The sequence below is a fragment of the Carassius gibelio genome, chromosome A18, assembly GCF_023724105.1.
Source record: "Carassius gibelio isolate Cgi1373 ecotype wild population from Czech Republic chromosome A18, carGib1.2-hapl.c, whole genome shotgun sequence".
Lineage (NCBI taxonomy): Eukaryota > Metazoa > Chordata > Actinopteri > Cypriniformes > Cyprinidae > Carassius > Carassius gibelio.
In genome coordinates, this window is record NC_068388.1 from 10,862,969 (window position 1) to 10,888,233 (window position 25,265).

The following is a 25,265-nucleotide window of genomic DNA, read 5'->3' on the forward strand; positions in this document are numbered from 1 at the left end:
TTCCCAGGGTGTCTGATCGAAATCTGTTTATTCGCCCCTCCGTGAGGTTGCACAGATTGCTCGGGCGAAGCTGATTGTGTGTGTAAATGAGATGTAATCTTTAGGTTGGCGCGTGACAGACGTATTTCTCCTGCCGATGTTGCGACGACCATGCGTGGTTGCCCTGGCACACTGCGATTCTGTGGAGCCCGTCATGTCTTTTCCGTTGAGTCGAGTCTAATGTGAGATATTATATCCTCACTGCAGTGTGTCTTCGTTACGTGAGCGTGAGATGGAGGGAAAAGAATGGCAGAGGATGTATTTTTTCTCTTATTGGTGTGTATCTGTAACACTTGTGCATCCTGTGAATGGTCATTTGGTAAATGGTTGCCATAGTGATGGGCTTTATTGTGTTCTCAATTGTAGCTGCTCGCACACACATGCCTTTACACCACTGTGTGTCTAATGTGCTCTGATGGCATGTTTATTGATGCTTCCATTGGGAGCTGTGATGTCTGTCTTTGATGCTCTGTGTGATAAGGGTGCTGTTGTGCCCTCACATTGTTGCAATTCTGTATGGTTGTCAGGTATTATATAATCACAGGTGTGTTGAAGACTACCCTGTCGAGTCATTCAAACCATTTTTTTGTGTGCCACAGAACTTTGGGCATTTTATCTCTATTTGCCATTAACTGAATAAAATTTTTTTTTTTTTTATTTACTCTGATGGTACCATGTTGCAATGATGGTATCAGATAGTTTACCACAGAATACCATGTTGATGTTATGGTTTTGGGGTATGTATCATGATATATACACTACCAAAAGTGTAGGTCTGTATAAGATTTTGGGGAAACATTAGACTAGGAAACACCTATTCACTATTAGTTAGTTGCTTGTTAGAATTTTTATTGCTAGCAAGTTGGCTGTTTATTAGTACTTATAAAGAACATATTAAGGTGTTGCGAACACACTCACAACAGACACGGAAGAGAAGACAATGATGAAAAAAGTCATCATTTTTGTTATTTTTGCACCAAAATGTATTTTCGATGCTTCAAAATATTCTAACTGACCCTCTGATGTCACATGGACTACTTTGATGATTTTTTTATTACCTTTCTAACCATGGACAGTATACCGTACATACATTTTCAATGGAGGGAAAGAAAGCTCTCAGACTAAATCTAAAATATCTTAAACTGTATTCTGAAGATAAACGGAGGTCTTACTGGTACTGGACATAATTTTAATATTTGGGTGAACTAACCCTTTAACTCTACCCTATACCTAAACATAACTACTACAACAACCACCTTACTTACTAGTAATGTGCAGTAATTAGGAGTTTATTGAGGGAAAATGAATATGTGTTCCCTGACTAAAAGTGTTACTGATTATGGTTTTGTTTTTTTGTAAAAAAAAAAAAAAAACAAGCATTTATTTGATCAAAAATAAAGCAAAAATGGCAATATTATGAAATATCATTTCAATTATAAATAAATGTTTTCTATTTTTATATGTTTTAAGATGGAATTTATTCCTGTTATGGCAAAGCAAAATTTTCTGCAGCCATTACTCCAGTCTTCAGTGCCAACATGATCCTTCCGGAATAATATGCTGATTTGGTGCTCAAAATAAAAAGGCTCTATTATTAGCAATGTTGAAAACAGTAGTGCAGCTAAACCATGGTACATTTCTTTCACGATTCTGTGATGAAAAGAAAACATTTATTTAAAATATAAACTTTAAAATATACAAATATGAAATATACATTAAAACTTTATAAATGTCTTCACTGTCAGTTTTAATCAATTGAAAGCTTTTTTGCTAAATAAAATATTAATAATAAATGGACTGACTGCAAACTTAGTTTAGTAGTGTGTTAAAGTGTCATGGTTTTTCCACAGTACTTTTTTTGTAAGGAGTAATACCATGTGTGATTACCATATTCTTTTAGCATGTGACTCATCAGTATGGCAAAAATACCAACATAGTGGTGTATTGTGATATCATGTATGATTACTATATTAATTTACTTTGAAGCATGCCAAATAATACATAGTAATGCTTTCACTGAGGGGCCACAAAAACCATGACAATGCCATAGTATTGTGAAACGGTATACTTATGGTTACCACTTTTATCACTCCTACTGGTGCCCCATGTCATGTCAAATACCTTGGTAATATCCGCATAAATAATGGGAATACCATGGTACTGTACTGTGATATGATGTATGATCACTATATATTTATAATGGTACTTCTAACTCAGAGTCAGTCTAACAATACCATAATATAGTTGTGTTCACAAATAACATGATAAAACCATAGTACATATGATTACAGCCTGTTTTTACCATAATATCCCAAATCATGTCAAAACATACCATAGTATTACTGTTACAGTAGTGTCCACAAAATTAATGTTAATACATTGGTTCTTTGATACCATGTGCATATGATATGATGGTAGCACTTTATTCTACAGTCCTGTTCCTCATGTACATACTGTGTACTTATTATAGTAATTACAATAACTATGTAATAACTAGGTACTAACCCTGAACCTACTCCTAAACCTAACCCTACCCCATGTTGTTACTTCGTATTACCAGAACTTTCCTAGATAAATACACTGTAAGTACACTATAAGTACATCTTAGTACACATACTGTAAAATAAAGTGCAACCGATATGATTATCACCGTTATTTATCATATCATAGTACCATAGTATACGGTAGTGTCGGCAAAAACCATGGTGATACCATAGTACTTTGATACCACGTGCATATGATTGCCACCTTTATTTACCATAGTATCCAAAGTTATGTAAAAGAAAAGGCATTACCATCATAATGGTGTCCATATGCTGTAAGTAATGTTCATGTGCAGTGAAATGAGGCCAAAGTGTGTCAAGGAATACATTACATTAAATTTAGTCATTTAGCAGACGCTTTTATCCAAAGCGACTTACAAATGAGGACAATGGAAGCAGTAATAATACCATAGTAATAGTAGTACAACCGTGGTAGTTTCCGCAAAAATCATGGTTTTATCATAGAACTTGCGGTGTAAAAATGTTGTGTCTGCTTGCATTGGCTTTTAGGGTTGTTATTATGTGTGATGGGTAAATTACAGGATGATCTATATTGTGTTGCAGTCACACTATACTATTATATGATGTCATCGTCCATGTATGAGACCTGTAGCTGTTTCTGTGTTGTCATGGCGACTGGTGTGCGTGAGTGTAATGCTGGATGTTGTCATTTCTGCCTGTTGGTGAGTACCAGTCAATATGGACAGTTACACACAGTCACACTCACACACAGATACAATCTAATGTGTAAGCATTGTTTCCACTGTATATGTGTGTGATAGACTGTATGATTGTGAGCGGACTTCTGTGATTAAACCCATGTTAATGTTTAGTTGTGTACTGGTGTTATCCTCGTTAACGGTGTATACAGTATTTGTGTGTGTGAGAGCATTGTGCAGGCAGCTTTTTTCAGAACAGACACTCTCTGGAGGGTTTGGCGCCAGTGTTATCGCAGACATGAGCACGGAGAGATGAAAACACCCCTGTCATTTCCTCCGATCACCTGAATTAATATGTGTGTTATATGCTTATTTCAGTCGGCGTGATCTGTTGGCAAGGGTGTGTGTCCATATTGTGGGACGGTCATACTCCTTGGCTAATGAAAATCCAATGACAGGTGGTGCCTCAGGAAGAAGCTCGGGTGACTGGAGAAGAGATGAGCCTCTGATGGTCCAGTATGTGTGTGTGTGTGTGTGTGTGTGTGTGCTTTTTTCCTGTATGTCCACACTGAGCTGTCAGCAATGTTGGACAGCCAGGTCCTGATGAAGCCTGCTCATTGGTCTCAAAGAAAGATGGCCCATCCATAAAAATTGTGTTTGGCGCTCTGTGATGTCCCTGTATCCCTGTTAAAATTCTCTCTGCTGCTACATTTTATTAATTGCTGCATAAGCATTTCTTTTATTACCTCTCCTCTCCACAATATCACACACACATACTCACACAGAGCTTTATTACAGAAGGATGCTCCCCACATCCAGTCTAGAATGACCAGGCAATGCCATAATTTGATGTCCTGAATAGCTCTGTAATTAATCAAGCTACACTAGAATTTCTATGCAGATGTTGAAGGAAACTCCATGACATTTTACACAAATGCAGTACGCTTTTTAGTGTCCTTTTGTTTTGTGATAAATTATCTTAAAGTAATCTACAATGAAAAGTAACTTGTTTAAAAAACATCATCAAATGTCTGTATCCTTCCTGAAATTATGTGTGTGTATATATATATAATTTTTTAATTTATATATAATTTTTTAGTTTCAACCTGTCTTTACCCCATCTACATGGTAATACTGTCATGGAGGGAACACAAACTATTAAATTAACTATTTAATTTACAACCATAATAATTATGTGATAATTTCATGTCTGTCACCATCATGGACTTTTAGTTTGTTTTCTTCCCTCATGTTCCCCTGACCTAGGCCCCGTCCACACTGAGAAGTGTTTAGCTGTATATGCATAAACTTTGTATCGTTCAGGCATTTGCGTCCACACGGATCGCTACGTCACGTAACAGCAACAAAAACATGAACAAACACTGAATGATTGTCTTTTTATTAACTAACATTAACACAGATTAATAAATGTATTGTTTCATGTTCTTTTGTATACCATGCGCATAGTCCAAGTTTTCTTCTCTGTTTTTAGTGTATCTCTGAGACAGAATTACAGTGCCACATACTGGTCTGGCATGTATACTACATTGTTTTGTGTCAGTTTTGTGGTTTTGTGTGGACGAAGCCCTAGTTTTCCCTCATGTGTTGATTAGTTCATTCTGTTCACCTGTGTTCTGTTAATTTAGTCATTAGTCCCTTATTAGAGTTAGTTCAGTGCTTGAAGTGGGCCGGTACGCAGTCTTCAAAATGTTAGTCTTTAGCATACCAGCACTTTTTCGTGCATACCAGCACTTCTGACATGTTGCCAGTGTTCTATCGATCTGTCCTACCCTGTCAGATTTTCCTACCTCACACTAAAACAGTGGGTAGTACAATTCAACAACGAATGTGCTACTGTAAAGTCATGGTTTATTAATAATCAATAACATTGCCAGTCAAGCAGACAGACAGGCGTAATAGTTCAGTTTAGTTGTTTATTCAACAACTAAAAAACCAGTTTGGCAACAAAATCAGTATCATGTACAGGGCCGGATTTACCTCACATTGTAACCTAGGCAAAATAATTTTTTGCTGTCAGCCAGAAACCTCTTATTGGTTGTTGGTATTGTGGCTTTATTGTATACATATACATTTATGTAAATGTATGGTTTTATGTGCCTCTAGAAGCTTGTGTTCTGCAAGTGAACAATGCTTTATTGTTCATTCCAAAGAGCAGTGTTTGGAATAACGCCGTTTAAAAGAACGGCGTTAGGTAACGACATTATTTTTTCAATAACGGGGGATAATCTAACTAATTACTTTTCCCGTCGTTATAACGCCGTTAACATTACTGGACGTTAAATGCGGTGCGTTACTTTGCATTGATTTAATAAACTATGTAATCCGAACACACCCCTGGCTCACACAGCGAGTGAGGAGGTGGGTTAATAACGAGATAAGCGATTATAATTGGCTAAGGCAGAGTCATGTGTTTCATGGTAGCCAATCAGAGCCAGTGTTTTTACGCCAGCGTCATTAAACACACACACACACGCACGCACACACTCGAGATTCGCAGCAGCAGCAGCAGAAATGGCGAGTCAGGAGCAATCCGATGAAAAGTTGGCATTTTCAAGGTGAAGATATAAGCACTACTTCAAATTCATTGTGGTCAAAGGCAAGAACGTGCATGTAATGTGTGACACACGCATCTACAAAGCTAGTGGCCAAAAACACTTTTCTTACAAAGATAATACTTGGAAGTGCAGGATAAAACTCTTGCTGTCTGTTGACGTGCAATAAATATTGAAAGTTATGTACGAACACCTGTCTGTTCTACTCATTTCAACTGTCTTATGAGAACTGCTCCAAAAAAAAAAAAAAAAAAAAAAAAATTTGACATACAGCAACTTTTTTTTTTTTTTTTTACAGTAACACAGATAGTTACTTTCCCTGGTAACGAGTTACTTTTATTATAGATTAATTCAGTTACTAACTCAGTTACATTTTGGAACAAGTAGTGAGTAACTATAACTAATAACTTTTTTAAAGTAACGTTCCCAACAGTGCTAAAGAGGCACAAAATCTTATATATAAATGAGCTCCATGGCCATGTAGCGAATCATGTGTTTTTGTAAGATACATATCCAGATTTCAAACGTAATAAAAAATTTTTTTGCTCACTTCTGCTGACTGTGGGGAACCGGGAGAAGTGCAGGCGGGTGTCGTAGTTTGTCAGCGCTGCGTGGTTAGTGACGAGCCCGGAAAGAGAACAAAACAAAACGCTGGTCACGAATTAGAAGCACAAACCGAGGATTGGTAAAGAATTTTTTTCGAAAGATTTCGAAATAAGCCAAGAGGAGACTGGTTTTCCTTTGCTAAAGTAAGGAAACTTTGTTTCCTTTGCTCGTACATTTCCCAGAGGCATGAGAGTGACGCTGTAACAATAAAACCTTAATAATCATCGGATGCGAGAACCGACGGACAATCAATAAACACAAAACAGCGCGGCAGCCCCTCACGGACGACACGCACAAACTAAATAAAAACACAAAATAAATCCCAGGCCTGGTCCTCTCTCGCCTTCACTGTTGTCGCTCCTATTTTATATTTTTCCAATCTCTTCCGTGAGACTCGAGACTGGTGTGTGTCACAGGTGTCGCTCATATCCAATCACTCCACCGGCCTCGCTCCGTTCCCATGGCTCTCTGCCCCGCCCCAATCATCACATACTTATACATTTTCATCTTCTGCCTGGACGTCTTCCGCATCCCGCAGTCAACAGATGTTGGAAAAAAAGTGTTCATTACATTTTAAATCTGGATATTTATCTTACAAAAACGCATGGATTCGCTACAGGGGGAGCCAGAGCCGTGTGAGGGACGTTTTATTACAGATGCGCGCACTTTATTTCACGTCTTCTGAACAGTTGACAACAAACACTCGCTTAGCCCATTAAAAGGCTTGGAAGAGCAAGGACAATATTTAATATAACTCAGATTAGATTATTCTGAAAGAAGAAAGCCACATAAACCTAGGATGCTTCCAGTGTGAGTAGAAAATGGACAAATTTTCATTCTCAGGTGAACTAACCCTTTAATCTTGTATAAGTTTCAAAATTTTTACAAATATTTCTTTTGACTGCATTCATCACACTTGGCCATTCAGCCCTGTTATATAATGTAAAAGAGAGGAAAACAGCCTTTAATTAATTAAAACAGAGTTTATCAGTAACTACAAACCAATATTTGGTCACAAACTAATTATACTCTTATGAGTAACAGCTTCATTGAGTCTGAATTTGCAACCCTATTTCTCATTTTGTGTCCTTGTGTAATGTATTCATTTTATTTTCATGTTTATTTTAATGTTCAAAATTACAAAACAGCATAGTTCAACCTGACACCTTTAGACAGGCCTGCTCCAGCTATTCTGTATATACTCCATAATGCTATTCTCAGTTCACAGAGTTTATTAGAGAGGTTAAGATCATTGCATTCCTTCCCTCTCTCTGTATCTCTCATTCTTTCCTCTGAAAAAAATCTGATACTGTGTACACAAAGTAATGAATCATGACATGTGAGTCGGACTGATCTTTGATCAGTGTGTCAGTTTCCTACTGCTACACTAATCCAGGAACCACTTCTTTAGACCCAAACTTGTCACTTTTACATGAGCAGACCAGCTTAACCTGTCAGGTATTAACATTATCTGGTTTCATGTAGGAATCGGTTTTGATTTTCAAATGATGGTTAGTGGAATAAATTACATTCTGATTTATATGTAGCCAAACTGCCTATTTATGGAATAAATTTATGATATAATTAATTCTTGGCTTTATGTGGAAAAATATGAACTCTAGGTATCTTATGTTGGTATTAACAAACCCAGCAGCAGCAGGCCATGTGAGCCACACAAAAGCTTTGTTTTCTTTTATTGATATATAATTAAACGAGCTGTACAGTTGCACTGTTCATGCAGTGAGTTTTGTTGGAGAATATGATTGTGTTATTAAGATGCGTGGGAAACACCTCTCCCTGTGCCGCCTCATACAACGTGGCGCCTGTTCTCCTCCTCTTTTTGAAGATGGAGTGATGAGTGCTTTGCCTTCTCATTGGCCGAGAGGTGCTAAATGATTTATAATCCATTTCTCATGTGGTGTGCGGTGCCTCATTTGCATATGGTTGCCATAGCTCTGCAGTGGTCTTTCTCTCTCTCTTTCTCGCTCTCTCCATATTTCTTTCTTTCTCATTCTGCAGTAACCCAAACTGCCCGAAGGCCTCGCAGTCTGTGCAGCAGCAGGAAACAGGCAAAACACACAGACTGGGCACCCTGTGCTCTTGTGTGTGTATAGTGTTTGTAAGCTCCTGATCTGGCACAATTGTCAAGTCGACATAGAATCAACATTCACCCAATCTGCTTTCTTAAAGCACATCGTTGTGTTAATGGTTGGTCATATAATGATTAATCTTTGCACATTAAAAAAATATATATACAAATTTGAAAGAATTAACTGCGACTCTTTATTTATTTTACTATTAATTACTTTTTTTTTCACGCTGTTGCGAGTTCCTATCTCACAATATGTTTTTATCTTGCAATTCTGAAAGAAATATCTGAATTGTAAGATTAAAAGTCGTTGTTACATTTTTCCCCATAAAATTGCCCCGCAATTTATTTAATATATTAATATATATATTTATATATATATTTAATGCTATATATAATATGTATTTAATGCTATATATTCCTACATGTGCTATAGGAAATATAATATATAATACAAGCGCTGAATTATACAGCTCACATAAGGACTTATGACTTATTTTTTAACCCTAATCCCTTTTTCACACTTGAAATGAATCCTGCTCCAGACTCTGTTCTGATATTTAGATTAAGATCTATTAATCCTAATACAAATCTGTATTTTTGAAGCCTCTGTGGAAATGATCAGCAGCGTGATTTCAGCGTACAGGTAACATATTGTTAGAGCAAAAGATGAATGATTGCAATCATGAAAATCATTTTGCTCATTTATCACATTGACAGCTTGGTGTAATGTCATTAAAACTCAAGAGTTTAAGAACAATCAGGAATGGCGTGTACAACCTCCATATCTGTGGCTATTGTGTTATGACTGTGGCTACATGACAGATACACCAGTCACCACTGATGAGCACTTCATCCTCTCATTTAAGTGTGTGGCGTGTGTGTGTGTGTGTGTGTGTCTGTGTGATGAGGCTGTATCTAAAGGGGTGTAATTATATTAGGTGGTGGGGGGAACAGACAGAGAGACTGAGGCAGGGTTTGGCTCTCTCTTGGGACATTTAGGCAGATCGGCTTTAAGAAAAATTCATTGCAGACAGAACAACTTACATAGTGCTGTGTTTAATGTGAGAAAATGTAAAACAGCAGAAAAAACACTAGTGCGAAAGCTCAGAAGTGCTCGGCTTATAAAAAAAAAAAAGGGCACTGATTGGTCGTAGAGCCAGAGTTTTGACTATTGCTATAAAGTCTGGTCCATTCTGCAGTTTATTCAGTCTAAAGAACTTTTCACATCAACACTAATGTTCCGAACAGGGGCTGAATGAAAATACAGGTTCACTCTCTGACAGTAGATGACGCTTTGAGAAAAAAGCAGAAATACCCTGATTACTGTGGGACAGAAAGCACTACATAGCTTTGCATTATTTAATATTTTCATTCCATTGTGCTATGATACAGTTTCTCCTGTTCAGATGAAACACTTAGTAGATTTTAATTGGGTGAACGACTTTGGGTTTGTTTGTATTTGTGCAGGAGCAGGCAGCTGAGAGCGAGAATGAGGCCAATGAGAACATGGGGAGGGTTGATGAAGGTGTAGAAGAGTTCTTCACCAAAAAAATCATCCCTGATGACCCCCTGTGAGTACACAACATTTACAAACACACTCAAGTATGCAGATCAATGTTAATGAAAAGATATTTAACTGGAATTAATCGCAGCATAAGATTAAATCATGATCTCTAACAAAGAAATATCCTTACCGATTGTCAAAAGACATTTCCCATCATACCTCTCCTCTCCTCGTGTTCAGAAAGCACCAGAGGGAGGAGCCCCTCATTAAAGCACAACCTGCAGAGCCCACGTGTGTCACAGCTGCCCCCCCTACCACCTCCACTACAACCCCCATCCCCACCACAGCCCCCTCCAAAAACATTAAGAAGAAGTTTGGTGACTTTTTCGTCTTTAAGAAAGTCCGAGCATGTCGAGGGGCCAAGGGCGACGGCGTGCCTGAGGGCAAGGCCAAAAAGACTTCAATAGCAGATCTCATCCGACCACTCCGGGAGGCAGCACGTGCAGAGAAAGAACGAGAAAAGGAAAGGGAAAGAGAAAAGGAGAGGGAACGAGAGAAGGAGAAAGAAAAGGAGAGAGACAAAGAAAAACTGGATGAGGAAAACATAGTAAAGGCAGCCACAACCACGGCCACCACCACTATCCTCACCATCACAGATTCAACAACAGCTGCACCAGTTATTGAGGACAAAATGTCACCAAGAGCTCCTTCACCTGCCCCCCCACCTGTACTGACCCCACCTGCATCCACTCCCACTCCTCCTGCCTCCTCCCCAAACAAAACAGAAGAGGTCCCAGCACTGTCCCCTGCTGCACCTCCCATTCCCACTAAAACCCCCAGCCCAGTCCCAGTTGTGTCACCCTCAGAGCGGGAGAAGAGCCGCACCCTGGAGAAGAGCCGCACACCAGATGGAGAGCGGAGGCCCAAACCCATCCGTCGCTCTCTCAGAGATGGCAAATCGCAGTCCCTCATCCTGCTCTCAGATGTTTTGCCAGAGCAGGATGGCACTGCCACGCAAGCTAATGTAAGTGAACAGTAATTCGGATTGGGTTAAACTAGATGTTGAATGAAGATTATATTTAATGATAGATTGATACATATATTGGTTAGCCCAGTTAATCTGACAATATTTGCTTATTTACAGATTATATGGTTGGTTGATTGGCTGATTAAAGGAAATCCAAAATCTGTCAACAGTATTGTCAGTGCATAATGCAAAATTTCTGTTTTCTGATATTTTTTAAGTGCATTTTGAGTAACATTTTTAAAAAGGTTTCATTTAAGCCCTTCCAAGTACCACACTATCAGTGGTGCCCGCCCCTTCAATTGCAAACAGTAAAGTGCCCATTCAGTCATATTGAGGTGCCCCTCTGATGCGAATGTGATTTAAACCTAGTAAAATGGATATAAATGTTAAAAAAAAAACTATAACCCAATCTTTAAAACAAGATTAATATACTTTTATAGATAGTAGATCTGGTGTATCTGAAGTATTATATCTATATCAAGAGTATTTTCCTTACCCTATTAATTTTCTTTCATTAAATAAATCTCATTCCCTTTTGTTAAATTTGTGCTTAAAAAACTATTTGCCAATGAGGTAAGATGGTATAATGATACTGTATCATGGTAGTGATTTTTTACCATGTTCATGTACGCACAAAGAAAACCATCGTCGGACAGTGTTGCATTTACAAAACTACATGGTACTTTTTTGTTGCTGTGACAGCATGTCTTGAGTCACTTTATGTGAAATCTACATTTCCTTTGTCACATTTTCTTGTTTTCAGAGCAGTTTGTGAAATAATTGACCAACAGTGTTGTTAGACTATATATGAACATGAATCAGTATCAGTACATCTAAAAGATCATATAAACATGATGCTGAAATCTTAACTTTTGCAGCATCTGTTATTGCATAATATGATTTCTGTCAGCTAATGCTGAAAACAGTGAGTCAGTATTAAATAGTTTGGTCATTGTTTATCCCTGATCCAAAAGCCCTCTGGATAAGATGATGCCTTCAGTTTTAGAGGTTCCTATTGACTATTTAATGTACGGCTGAATTCACTTCCTGAAAAGTGCTCTGAAAGCTCCAAGAATAAATATTGATAGAAATGTTTCTTGTGCTGTTTGTACAAAACTATTCTAAGAGGTTATTTTTCGGGTCATTGTCTAGAAACATGCCTCGGAGAGCTCGTCCAGCTTTGAACAGCGTCTCCATGTCATGCTTCACCGCATGGGAGTTACCAAAACATCTCCTACTGACACCAAACAGATCCAGGTAAGTGTGGGTATTTCATGCTTCCAGTTTTCTTTCTGGGATGTAAGATATTAGTCTTTGACATGTTTTTTAGAAGTGTGAAAAACATGCACCCTTTTGAACCAAATTAATTGAACAACTCTGTTCTCTGAAGACATAATACTTTGCTGTTATCAGAAATACCTCATATCAGGCAAAAATACCTTACCCCAGTAATATTCGCTTACTCTGCTAATATCACAGTATCAAAATCAATGCTTATTCTTTACATGAAATTAAGAGTTTGGGTCAATTAGAGATTAGTTCACTAGGCATCTTATTTAAACCAGTGTTATCCTCTTACAGAGCAAGGATGAGGAGCTGAGGAAAGCCAACTCTGAGGGTAAGATTAATTTATCAGGTACAGATGTAGACCTCCGTGCTGGTATGTGAGAGTCTGCGTCATTGTTAGTGCTGTGTTAGCACAGCTCAGCATGTATTTTGCCTTTTTTGCCATTGTCTCTATTATGTAGTACACTTTGCTCGCTTTTTAGGGGCAATACTTGACAAACCTGAGCCACCACCCACATTTATGAAACCCCGCACAATGTCCACCTCATCAGGTAAGAGAGGAATCAGCCAGTTTCAGTCATTTTCATCATAGCAAGGCTAAGTTGAGCAAAGTTGTGATGAAATGAATGTAGTAACAGATCTTTTCTTCTGTGATGTACTTTGAAAAATAAAAATGCAGGGTGTGGTTCTATCCATCAGCTGTCAGTTGTAACAAAAGAAATCTAGCATACATCACCCGAGAGAAGATCTCAAAGATTGACTTGTGACATTTTGATTAAGAATTATAAGGTTAAATACGGAAACATATAAATGGATGAGTTGTTAACAATAAGACAACATGCATTTAGAAAATACTTTAAACCTTTTGTTTTTCTCCAGACACCAGGCGACCAACCCGAGTGACCCAGAGTGTTATGGACTTCCACCGTACAGAAAAGCCACTACTTCCAGAGCGTCCTATAGGCCCATTGCCCCCTAAGCCGGCCATGAAGCCCATTCTACTTCCCGGTAGTGAGGCAGCACGGACAGCCACACCCAGTCCCAAGCTCCCCAGCCCATCTCAGGATGGTCAGGCAGAGGTATCCGAGACCATCTCTCTCTCACAGCCTCAGGAGAAAGAGCTTCCAACCCCATCTCCCCGCAAAGAGACGCCCCCAGCCCCCTCACCACGGAGGAATCTCAGAACGGATATCAAAGAGCGTTCGGAGAGAGCACAATCCGTCACTGAAGGTTTGTCTCCCTGTCAGTCTAGTGGCGATGGTGGGGCATTTGCAATGGCAGTTTTGACACAATAGTGAAAATTGAAACTAAATAAAATGAAAATGAGCTTAATATTTTCTCATCATCATTTTTTTCCCCTAATGCTCTTTCAATATGCTGTCATTTTTTCAGTTGAACACATTTTTTTTCCCCATACAGTGACATTTCATGGTGTCTATCAAAATCCAACAAGCTAATTTTGTTTTAGAGAGGACAATATTATTAGTAAATAGTGATATAATTGTCTGTTCCACTTCAAAACATAGCACTTTACCGTATGCACTTATGTGAACCAGTCTGTTTTAGTGAATCAGAAACACACAGCACAACCAGCGTAGTCTGATTTTCAAAATGAATGACTCCTATGAGTCGGTTGTTTTAAAGCCACATCTAAGAAGATTAGTTACCGTTCTGATTTTTTGAACATCCCTTTAACTGATTCACAGCCTATCTATTTTCTCTTCTCTTTCTTACATTTCACTTTGCTTCATGCATGCACTCACGCCCGGCCTCTATGATATCCATCACTGTCTAAACAAATTTCCAATACGAAAGTAGGGCCACATAATGACTCAACTAGTGTCTGTTTTCATTTAACACCTCCCTCGATGGCTGATCTCGAAGCTCTCCGAGTCTGCCAGCTCTTACAGGGCTTGGCCGAGCACAATTCAGTTAGCCCTGTCTCATCAGTCGTGTAATTCAATGCTTGTGACGCCGAAACAGCAAATGGGCCCTGATGAAAATGCATTCATTCTTCGAGTGTTGGTCCGGAATACTCTTTGTAGCTCCAAATGTTATCTTAGTGCAATAACCGCATAACTGAGAATATGAATATTGTGATAATGTGATAAGCTGAACATCCCCTGGTGGTATCAAGTGTTGTGAATGTGTCAGCGTTTTCTGTGAGCAGCCTGCCATTTCCATTCAAGTTCCACCCTACATCCATACATCCCGATACAGATCTTTTTCTCATTCGTGAATCTGTTATGAACAACCTTGCGATGTTCATATCTGTGGTGGAGCAGTTGCACACACACTCATAAAGGGTCCCAGGTTTGAATCCTGATTGTATTGATTCCTGATTTTCCCCATTCCTACCGTCAGGTCTCCCTGTCCTATCTAATAAAAGTCATAAAACAGCCTCAAAGACCCTGTGCTGAATTGTGTGCATGTCTTTTATAAGAACGGACACAGTCTGACCATATTTCCTCTCATAGAGACCCTCCCTATCCCACGGCCCCGCATGAAGCCCTCTCCCCAGCGGCGTGCTGTGTCTGTCCACGAGGACGCTCTCCTCCAACACGCTGCCATGCTTGACCCTGAGGGTGAGCCTCTGATGTCTCGTATCTGTCACTCACAATATGTCAGTTGCATTCACAATCACGTGTTTCTGAACAGCGCTCTGAATAATCCTATTCATGTTCAATGAGAGCGATGTTTTGAAGAAGAGCTGCTGTTGTTATTGCTGGTCAGGTATTAATAGGAGGCTGGACATTCTCATACTAGTGACAGAATGTGACATATACACAGTCATGGGCAAAAGTTTTGGCAGTGACATAAATTTTGTGATTTGCAAAGTTTGCTGCTTCAGTATTTGTAGATTATTTGTCCATGTTTCTATGGCATATTGAAAAACAATAAGCATATTAAAGGCTTTTATTGGCAAAAATATGTGTTGACCCTTGTTGTCCATAACCTCTGCAGTTTACTCTGGTCTGCTGTATATTAGCTTCTGAACTAAATCCTGACTTATGGCAATCCAGTCTTGCATTATTTGTTCTCAGAGAGTTGATCATTATTAGTGGGCTTCTGCTTGTCCGCTGGCCTTTTGAGGACTGACCACAGGTTCTCTATGGGATTGAGATCCGGGGAGTTGCCTGGCCATGGTCTTCGAGCCACTCTTTGTGACATGGTGGTCCATCATGCTGGAAAATGCACAGGTCATCACCGAATTGCTCATGGATGGTTGGAAGAAGTCACTCTTTCGGGACGTCTCGATACCATTCTTTATTCACTGCAGTGTTTTTGGGCAGAATTATGAGAGAGCCCAATCTCTTGGTTGAAAAGCAACCCCACACATGGATGCTCTCAGGTGGCTTCACTGTTGGCACGTCTAAGGACTCATGGTAGCGTTCACCTTTTCTTCTCCGAACTATCCTTTTTCCACATGTCCAAAACAGAGGAAATAACTTTGCACCAGTCTTCTGCTGTCCAATCCTTGTATACTTCCTGCAGAATTTCAGTCTGTCCTAGATGATTTTCTTGGAGAGAAGTGGCTTCTTTGCTGCATTTTTTGACACCAGGCGGTGGTCCAAAAGTCTTGGGTTCACTGTGTGTGCAGATGTGCTCACACCAACGTGCTGCCATTCCTGAGCAAGCTCTGCACAGCTGGAGACATGATTCTGTAGCTGACCCCTCAGGAGGAGACGGTCCTGGCGCTTGCAGGACTGAAGACTTCTTCACTGCAGTCAAACCTCTCTTCTTGAAGTTCTTGATGACCTGGTAAATGGTTCTTTCAGGTGCAATATTCTTTGTAGGAATTCCCTTGCTTGTGAGGCTGTGTTTTATCAGTCTGCTTGTACAATCTAATTAGTATGAGAGTGATTTTACCTGACTAGTACTTATTCACGCTTTCATATGTGCTGCTGATATGATTAGTCAGTTAATTTTAGCTGGTCATTTTGTGTCAGGATCAAAAAACTGTAAAAATTGTTTATTGTTAAAAGTAATTTTATTGGCCAATTAAGCTTTTAGCAATTATTTAAAATGCATCTGATCACGCTACACAATAATCTAGAAATGTTGTGAATGAACACCACAACAGCCTAAGAAGCAAACTTTGCAAAAAAACTAAATGTATGTCACTTCCAAAACTTTTGGCCATATATGTACTATACTCAGTCAAAAAGTTTTGGATGTTTTTGAAATAAGTTTCTTGTGCTCATAAAAGCTGCCTTTATTTGATTAAAAAAATACAGTAAAATTGTGACATATTATTACAATTTTAAAATGTTTTCTAATTTAACATGTTTTTAAAATGTAACTTATTCCAGTCATTACTCCATTCTTCAATGTCAAATGATCTTTCAGAAATCATTTTGATATGCTGATTTGGCACTCAAGAAATATTTATTATTATTATCAACGTTTAAACAGCTTATTTTTTGTGTGTGTGCACACTGTGATCAGTGTTGGGTTACTCTCAGATAGTAAATAATTACAAGCTACGAATTACATCTACAAGAGTGTAATTAGATTACAGTCCTAATTACTTGCATTACTTAATACCAAAAAATCTCTCTGAAAAACAAATGTAACATAAAACATACAAATCTACTGTATGTCACTTTTCAATGATGGCAGTTGTTATTATGTCCCTCTTAGAGCTAAAGGCTGCGCTGCCAAGACGGCAGAGGTCACCGGGGCAGAAGAGAGTGAACCTGGGGGAACTGACGCCCTGCTCAGAGGATTTACCAGAGGGTGAGGAAGGTGAGTGGAGGAACAGATCAACTCTACTCCATCACCACCAGAAGAAACCTAAGATGTATATAGATGCATTTGAACATGTACCTAAATAGTAACTTTCTATAGAATTTTAATATGAATATATCGTGTGCATGAGATATTTGTGTACTAAACTCATACAGAGACATTATTCATACAGTTTTGGCAGTAGTTCGATTAGATATCATGCTTACGTGTCCATCATGTGCATTCACAGGGAAAGCTGGGGAGAAGGAGAACAGCACTGGACAGGTCGATGAGACGGACAGCACAACAGTCACAGTCAGCCAATCAGAGCAGAGCCCACCCGGGCTCGGCGAGCAAGTGACCAACCAGGAGAGGGGGGAGACGGTCTCAGAGGAGCACACAACGCAGGGAGAAACATCAGACCAAAGAACTGAATCCCCCTCACCTGAGACACACATGGACTGACCCTGCGCAAATCTATTTTCTATCATGTGTACCTTTGCCTTGCACGCCGGATTATGTACAAAAGAATGAATTATGAACAAATACGTTTAAAAAAAGAAAAAGAAAAAAAAGAAGAGTAAATGAATACCTATACTTGTTAATAATGATTAAAAAGTGAATTCTGTTGTGTCATTATGAGTCCTTGCTTTTTTATATTTGTGAACATGCTTGTCTCTTTCCTTTCTCAAAAACATGGTTTCCTCCTGGCTCAACTCAGAAGAAGTTTGGCAATAAAATGCTTAGTAGGGATTTAGTTAGTAAATGTAATGACACTCACATTTTGGTTGTCCTTTCGGGTCATACATGACATACACCCCCTGCCCCTTATATTTACAGTAATTATGCAAACTAATAACACTAAAATCAGTGTATTCAAACCTGTTATGGTAAATAACAGTTCTCCTATATTCAAAAATACTGTTCTACACTAATTATAATGTTGTTTTATTCTAGTTTAACCAGGCCTCTGTTAACAGAAAAGCGTACATGATTTGAGTCATCATTCCACGGGTGTTTCTACAGCATGTTACTCCCTCCAGTGCACAGCAAGTGGCTGTTGTGGAGATCTGGCTGGTCAATGTTAATGGAACACAGGAGAGCCATCTGTGACCATGGAAGTGCTGGAGAACACAGAAGCTGCCCTCTTCCTGGGCAACACATTACACCCCAAACCACAGGACAGCAAATCACAATAGCAAAACAAGGTAGTGTTATTATAATCTAAACCATTTTATTTCATTAAAATACTAGCAATTGGCACTTATTATACAATAAGAAAATTAAATTGTCCCAGAAACAAAAACAACAACTGAAAATATCACATTTTAAAGAGTAAATCCTTTTCTCAAAAATAACATACAATCAAAGACAAACAACTAAAACAAAGAGCAGTCACTCCACAATGAATGGTTGGACTTTAGAAAAATAAATCCATTTGTGCAATTGAGAGACCATAGGCTCAGAGGAATAAAGCATAGCTTTCAGTGCGTCCCATTAATATTAGCGCTCCAGTCGGAAATAATGAATCTGATTTACATTAACTCACACCACAAGAGATTTGAATGAAACTTCCTGAGGGCTTGCAATATGGGAGAAACACAAGTCTGCAAATGCTTATACTGAAGAAATGTGAAACTAATATTAGAGAAATAAGTTTGGTTTAGGTAATTCCTCAGATAAATCTAAAAACTCTGCTACTGTGTGTTACGATCATATTGGTTTCAGAATTACACCTCTTGCTTATAATGTAGTTGCTGTAGAAGATAAGGAGAACATCTACATGTGTGAGTACACACGTTTTATAGCATCTTATTTTATATACTTCTGTACATAAACTTGGGTTTCAGTCAGATTATAATTTTGTACATTCTATAGTAACTCTTATCTTTCCAAATGAGCTTCCTCTACTAAAAATAACAGTGTCTGCGACATATAACGAATGAAGTATAGTGTTATAATTTCTTTGGTGAAGGTTTAAACGATGGATTCAGCTGAAATCTGTTTTACATTCACATGTTAGGCATAAGAGGTGAGGCTGCTCAAATATATACAGAAATAACAATGTGAAGGCCAAATCCAGGAGCCCACTTGAAAAACTAACTCTTAATGACTTTAAATGTAAAAACGGGTCACAAATATGTAATTTAACCAACCAAAGCCACTTAACTCCAGCAGGAAATCTTATGCTGTGAAACGATTACAATGTCAAAGTCCACACACAAAGTGTATTTAACTGTAATCTCATCAAATATGCCCACAATCAGAGGCAAAATACATATAAAACATTGTGAAGCAGAGAAACAAATTTAGATTTCTAGCCTTTGGCCTAATGGATTCATATAATCAGTGCAAAGTGAATGCAAATTGTTCCTCTGAAGCATAAATGGGCTTTAGTATGTACATCAAATGAGTCTTTGCCTCATCCAGAAACTTTATAAAAAGACAGAATTAGTGTAGGAAAATGAAAAGAAACTAACAACAAAATATCAATTATAATGATTAATAAAAAAAAACATATGTGCAAGATGACTCCACCTGTAATACAAGGCTAGTTCTTTTTTTAAAGGTAGCTTGTAATTTTCATTTTCAAATGAAAAGTCCCATGTTACTCGAAGAACTCATCAGAAACCCGTTTGGGAAAAATACCAATGTTCTGTATCAAAGGAAACAAGTTGTTGGGACTGCTTGGGAAGTAAGGCCTCTATGTTTTGCATATGACGCCCAGATGACTGAACTGCTTCCTCTCCTTATGTTGGCAGCCTGGTGTGCTAATGTCTCAGTGCTACAGGGTAGCCAGCACTCTGAAGAAGGAGATGATAAAAACACACAACGACTGTCCCACTCCAAACACCAAGGCCTCCAAGGAGTACATGCTCTTCCCAGCCGCCTTATAAACTCCTGCTATGGCTGCACCTGTAATACATTTGTATAATAAGTATTATATTTAGTGAATATTTAATCAATATATGTCCCAATAAAAGATTAAATACATTTAGTATGTCTAGATCATGGGTGTCCAGTCCTGGTCCTGGAAGGCAAACCTCAACATATCTACGTGGAAGATTGTAGTAATCTTAATACCTTGAGAATGGGGAAGTCGTGGCCTAGTGGTTAGAGAGTTTGACTCCTAACCCTAGGGTTGTGGGTTTGAGTCTTGGGCCGGCAATACCACGACTTAGGTAACCTTGAACAAGGCCCCGAACCCCCAACTGCTCCCTGGGTGCTGCGGCATAAATGGCTGCCCACTGTTCTGGGTGGTGTGTGTTCATGGTTTGTGTGTGTGTGCACTTTGGATGGGTTAAATGCAGAGCACGAATTCTGAGTATGGGTCACCATACCTGGCTGTATGTCACGTCACTTAAAACTTTGGTTCAGGTGGGTTTAATTGGGCTCGGAGCTAAACTCTGCAGGACAGTGGTCCTTCAAGAGCTGGACTGGACACCCCTGGTCTAGATGCATATCTTATTCATTATAACTAGATCTAGAAACTAGAACCAGAAAAAAAAAAAAAAAAAAATCTACATACTAGTGAGAACCCCTCCAAACAGCGGGCCGATGATGCCCATGAGCAGGATTCCGACTGGGAAAAATCGTGCCATCTTATGTCTGCGGAGGGTTGCCAGAGCCAGGAGCGCAGCAGGCAGGTGGAAAACCAATGAGGAGACAACGGCCCACAGGAACACCCCATACCACATCTCTGCCAAAGCAAGACATCACATTTAAAGCCTGAAGATCAGCCAACAGTCTTATCAATCCTTCCCACACCTGTGATGTCAACCTCTCCCACGTAACCTTATGACTGGCACTGTGGAAATTAAGACTATTTGTTAGTGGTGAAGCATCATTAGTTATAATACAGACCTGTTATATGAAATTATATATATATATATATATATATATATATATATATATATATATAAATTAAAACATATTTCCATCACACAACTTGAAGAAGACAGATTGACAGACAGGTAGAGAGATGGATGAAGTAATGGGTAGACAGGTAGACTCATAGGTGGTTAAACAGACAATACATGGAAGGATTGATTTATAAATAGAGGGAGACAGACCAGACAGATGGATGGAGAAGACAGAACGACAGGCCAATAGATAGACAATAACTGTCGCTCTGTCTGTCTAAAGGTTGATTCCGTCTGTCTTAGAACAACGGACAGATAGATAGATATCCACCTGTGATAATATCTGTCATTCTGTCTGTTTATCTACCTGTCTTCTGTCTTACTTACTGTCTGTCTGTCTATTCTTACAGACAGATATAACTACTAGTATGCAGATAAAAACAGACAGACATTTATAACTGTGATCGCCTTCTCTGAGTTAACTTACTCCATAAATTTAGCAAACACATTAGCTGGTCAAGCTAACACATTAGCATTAGTTGCTAACCCATTATCAGTCTGAAAACTTGACACCTTTTCATTGCAATGCAAACCATAAAACACAATAATAATGTCTGATAGTAGTACAAACATAAGCCGATCGGAATGATGTGTGATGCCTGCTACAGTTAACGTTAAACACTCACCGGAGAAATCGCACAGAGACGTGTCGTTCCTCCCGCAGTTGGTGACATTTTTCCTCGGCACCAAATTCAAACTAAGGATCTGTTTCACGAATCCTACTTCACGATATTCCTCCTGCATTTCTCTTACGATCAACGCTGCGATCATGCGTGAGGAAAGTGTCAAATCTGAATAACAGCATTAGAAAAGGGATGTGGGGTTGAGCTGAGCGTTTGTTTTTAGCACAGATGCTAATCCATCTGCATAAACGTCCATTTGAACTGCGGAAACGCGATGAGTGCTCGGATTTACTTTCATTACACTGAAAGCACGGTCAACCTAAGAGTGTTCTACAACACCGTTCAAAACCGAGAAAAATATAGTTTTAACGACCACAACTTTGTCGGGTTTGAGATAATCTTGCTGTCACCTGCGATTTGCTTCAGGCTTATGGGCGGGGCCTATACGGTTTGTAGAGTCTGGCCCTTCTTGGTATCCGTAAAAACAGATTCGCATGTCATATGGATAGAATGTGAAAATTTAATCTGAAATGAATAAATTGAAAATAAGTTGTGGTTTTAATGATTTTATTTGATTTTATGTACATCTTATGTTGTGGTCTGTCCATAATCTATATAATTATCCAGTTTATTATAGTTTTTTTTCTTTGCATAAGGCTGGTAGCTACGTGTAAAAGATAATTGAATTAGCTTTAATAATAACCAGGTTTATATATATATATATATATATATATATATATATATATATATATATATATATATATATATATATATATATATATATATGGGTCAAAGTGTTTAAGCATAAAAAAAAATGTAATACTGCTTTAAACTGTTGTAGTCCCCCCCCCCCCCCAAAACATAAATGCTAAAAGTTCTCTGTTTTACTTAATTGCAATTTTGTTTTTGTTTTTCTGAGCAAAAAATAAATATCATACATTTTCCCCTGATTTACAGAAGACACCCAGTAAAATGTCATTCAGTGTAACAATCTTGTCAGGCATATTTACAACAAGAATATATTTTTGGCATATTAAAAGACTAATTACTTTCACCCCAAATACTAATGAGTTGTAATTTTAAATTTTTAACATGTGCCACTATCTTAGGTTTTGCACATTTGTCAGTAAGATTTTTTTTTACTAATTTAAAGCACAATAAAATTTAGCATGCTCCATTATTCATTTAGATATTTTAATATATACACATCAGAATAAGCATGTTGTTTGACTTTTTGCATAAATATTGTGTTACACTTAATTACAATGTAACATTATTTCAACCAAATGTTGACATTTTATTCTTCAAAAACTTATTTGAAGCCTTAAAAGTAGACATTTTACTTACATTTAATGTGCTTTTTATGGACACAAAATCACCTTTGTACATTTCTTTTCATGCGGACATCTTAAAGTCTTTGACCCACATATATATAATTGCAATTGCTGATATTGTTTTTAATAAATATTTAATAAATATTTTCTATCACTGTATTTAGCACACATTTGGTAAGTGAACATTTGAATATTATACAAATAAATAAAATAGTAGAGCCAGGAAGGCAGAATATAATCCATTCTTGACCGTATTTCAGTGGTCGAATTGTAAAAATATTTCAGGGGGGTGGTCAGTTTTTTCTTCATTTTTTTTAGGGTCTCATATTTAATTTTACATAATGATTTCAATATTTGTTCCAAAAAGGTTTTTATTTAATTAAAACTAGCCTTATTAAATGAACTGCTATTTATACAATTTTTTTCCTCCTGGTGCCTGAAATTGAAAAAATGTTGTGCTTGTAGTGCTGACACCTTGTCTGGTTTAGGAATGTCATGGATAAATAACGATGACAATAAATCTTCCAGGGGGTGGCAGCAAGTCCAAGTTTTAATGATTTGTTGAATCATTCAAACCAAACGATTGGTTCAAAATTGCTAATTTAATTAGCAACGAACCATCTGAATGGACTGTTGAATCCCTCGCTCACTCCATTCGTTTAAAATCTGATTAATTTAAAGGGTACATAACATACACAGTTTTACCTAATCTCATGTTAATCTTGAGTACCTATAGAGTAGTACTGCATCCTTCATATATCCAAAAGGTCTTTAGTTTTATCATATTTATAAAAGAAAAATAAACCTTTCCTATTCTTTCTAGAAAAAGCAGAGCTGGAGGCATGCCGTGAGCGGATGTTTTGTGTTGTTTCTATTAACATATATTCAGTAATGTGCTGATTTCCAACAAAATACAGAAATCTGATGCAATTGTACTACATGAATGGGGTCTTTTATCACAGGTACGGCTCCGTGTTGTAATAGCAAACGATGTGCAAATCCAGCGTTGACTTGGGCCTTGTTTATAAAACATTCGTCACTCAAATGACCAGAACACTCAGAGGCACTTGATACACTCCGTTGCTGCCCCGGAAAAACCAACGCATCCACTGTTCATATAACGATTGGTTCTTGGGGAAGCTGAACACGGTAAACTTTCCCTCACATCCAAAAACGCACTTATTTGGAGGCATTCTCGAACAAATCCTATGCAGCGCTGGCAAAGATTTTGAAGCGTGTTGATGTGCGTGGTCTCGCTCTCCTCAGGTCAATGTGTGTGCACGGGCATGCTTTTCTGGGAGAAATGCTCATATAAGGACTTCCGTTCTCGTCTACGTCATTAGATCCGTGATCAAAAAACCCAGCCGAAACTTGTACCAACCCAGCAGTAAGATTTTCGGCACAGACATTCTCAATCATTCTTCTAAATTATTTTTTAAAACTTTGGCCATTTTTAGCATGAGAATCCATCTCTTTAACACGGTGAAAAACTCTGAATACATGAAACACCATTGTACCCCCCCCTTTAAATAAACGAAACACTGTGTGACACTGTTGTATAATAGAACATTTGAGCTCGCACAGAAATATTAGAAGATATTTAGAAAAGCACATTGCTTGTGCAAGGAATATAAAACCTTAAAAACTCATACATGGGTATTTCTTACTTTCATTGCTTGAATTACTTGAACTACCACTGGCTCTGCACCCATTTACCTAAATTTGTTACTTCAGACTTATGTCTAGAAGCTGGTGTTCTGCAAGTGAACGTTGATTGATTGTGCCATCCCAAAGAAGCACAAAGTCACTTTTACGCACTTTTAAATTAAATGTTCCCTCCTGGTGCAATGACCTCCCCAACTCAATCCGAGCAGCTGAGTCCTCAGCCATCTTCAAGAAACGGCTTAACCCATCTCTTACTTCTTTATTTGACCCTCTAACTTTAACACTCACTATTCTAATTCTATTCTTTAAAAAAATCTAACTCCCTTCTAATCTTTTTGTATTCTATTCTCTTTTCATTTATTATGCAATTGTGTGTGTGTGTGTGTGTGTGTGTATATATATATATATATATATATATATATATATATATATATATATATATATATGTATATGTATATATGTGTGTGTGTGTGTGTGTGTGTGTGTAAAGACCTCTAACACTAGCTTGCTCTATTCTATATATGTTTTCTTTTTATTTATTATATTATTTAAAAGCCCATGCTACGTGTACTGTATTTTGTATTTTATTGCTGTAATTAATTTATAGCATTAAGAAAACCCGTTGAATTCATTTTGGAAGCGATGACTGATGAATGTAT

General features: G+C 38.0%; 2 protein-coding genes across 2 annotated transcripts in view; one reads left to right on the top strand and one right to left on the bottom strand.

Annotated features, from left to right (window-relative positions):
- LOC127934116 (capping protein, Arp2/3 and myosin-I linker protein 2) overlaps positions 1-17,697 on the top strand; it is a 36,967-nt gene extending 19,270 nt beyond the window's left edge. Inside the window, exons 30-38 of the mRNA XM_052531280.1 lie at positions 9,980-10,083; positions 10,257-11,040; positions 12,196-12,300; positions 12,625-12,661; positions 12,813-12,881; positions 13,210-13,560; positions 14,808-14,915; positions 16,975-17,079; positions 17,312-17,697. Of these exons, the coding sequence (XP_052387240.1) occupies positions 9,980-10,083; positions 10,257-11,040; positions 12,196-12,300; positions 12,625-12,661; positions 12,813-12,881; positions 13,210-13,560; positions 14,808-14,915; positions 16,975-17,079; positions 17,312-17,526 (1,878 nt within the window). The 3' untranslated portion in view covers positions 17,527-17,697. The remainder of the gene's footprint in view (positions 1-9,979; positions 10,084-10,256; positions 11,041-12,195; positions 12,301-12,624; positions 12,662-12,812; positions 12,882-13,209; positions 13,561-14,807; positions 14,916-16,974; positions 17,080-17,311) is intronic.
- Positions 17,698-18,273: 576 nt separating this feature from the next.
- LOC127934759 (transmembrane protein 170A) lies at positions 18,274-22,064 on the bottom strand. The gene is made up of 3 exons (XM_052532339.1): positions 21,611-22,064; positions 20,591-20,761; positions 18,274-19,977 (listed from the first exon to the last, which is right to left on the bottom strand). The coding sequence occupies exons 1-3, from the start codon at positions 21,753-21,755 to the stop codon at positions 19,847-19,849; spliced, it is 447 nt and encodes a 148-aa protein (XP_052388299.1). The 5' UTR covers positions 21,756-22,064; the 3' UTR covers positions 18,274-19,846.
- Positions 22,065-25,265: the final 3,201 nt, after the last annotated feature.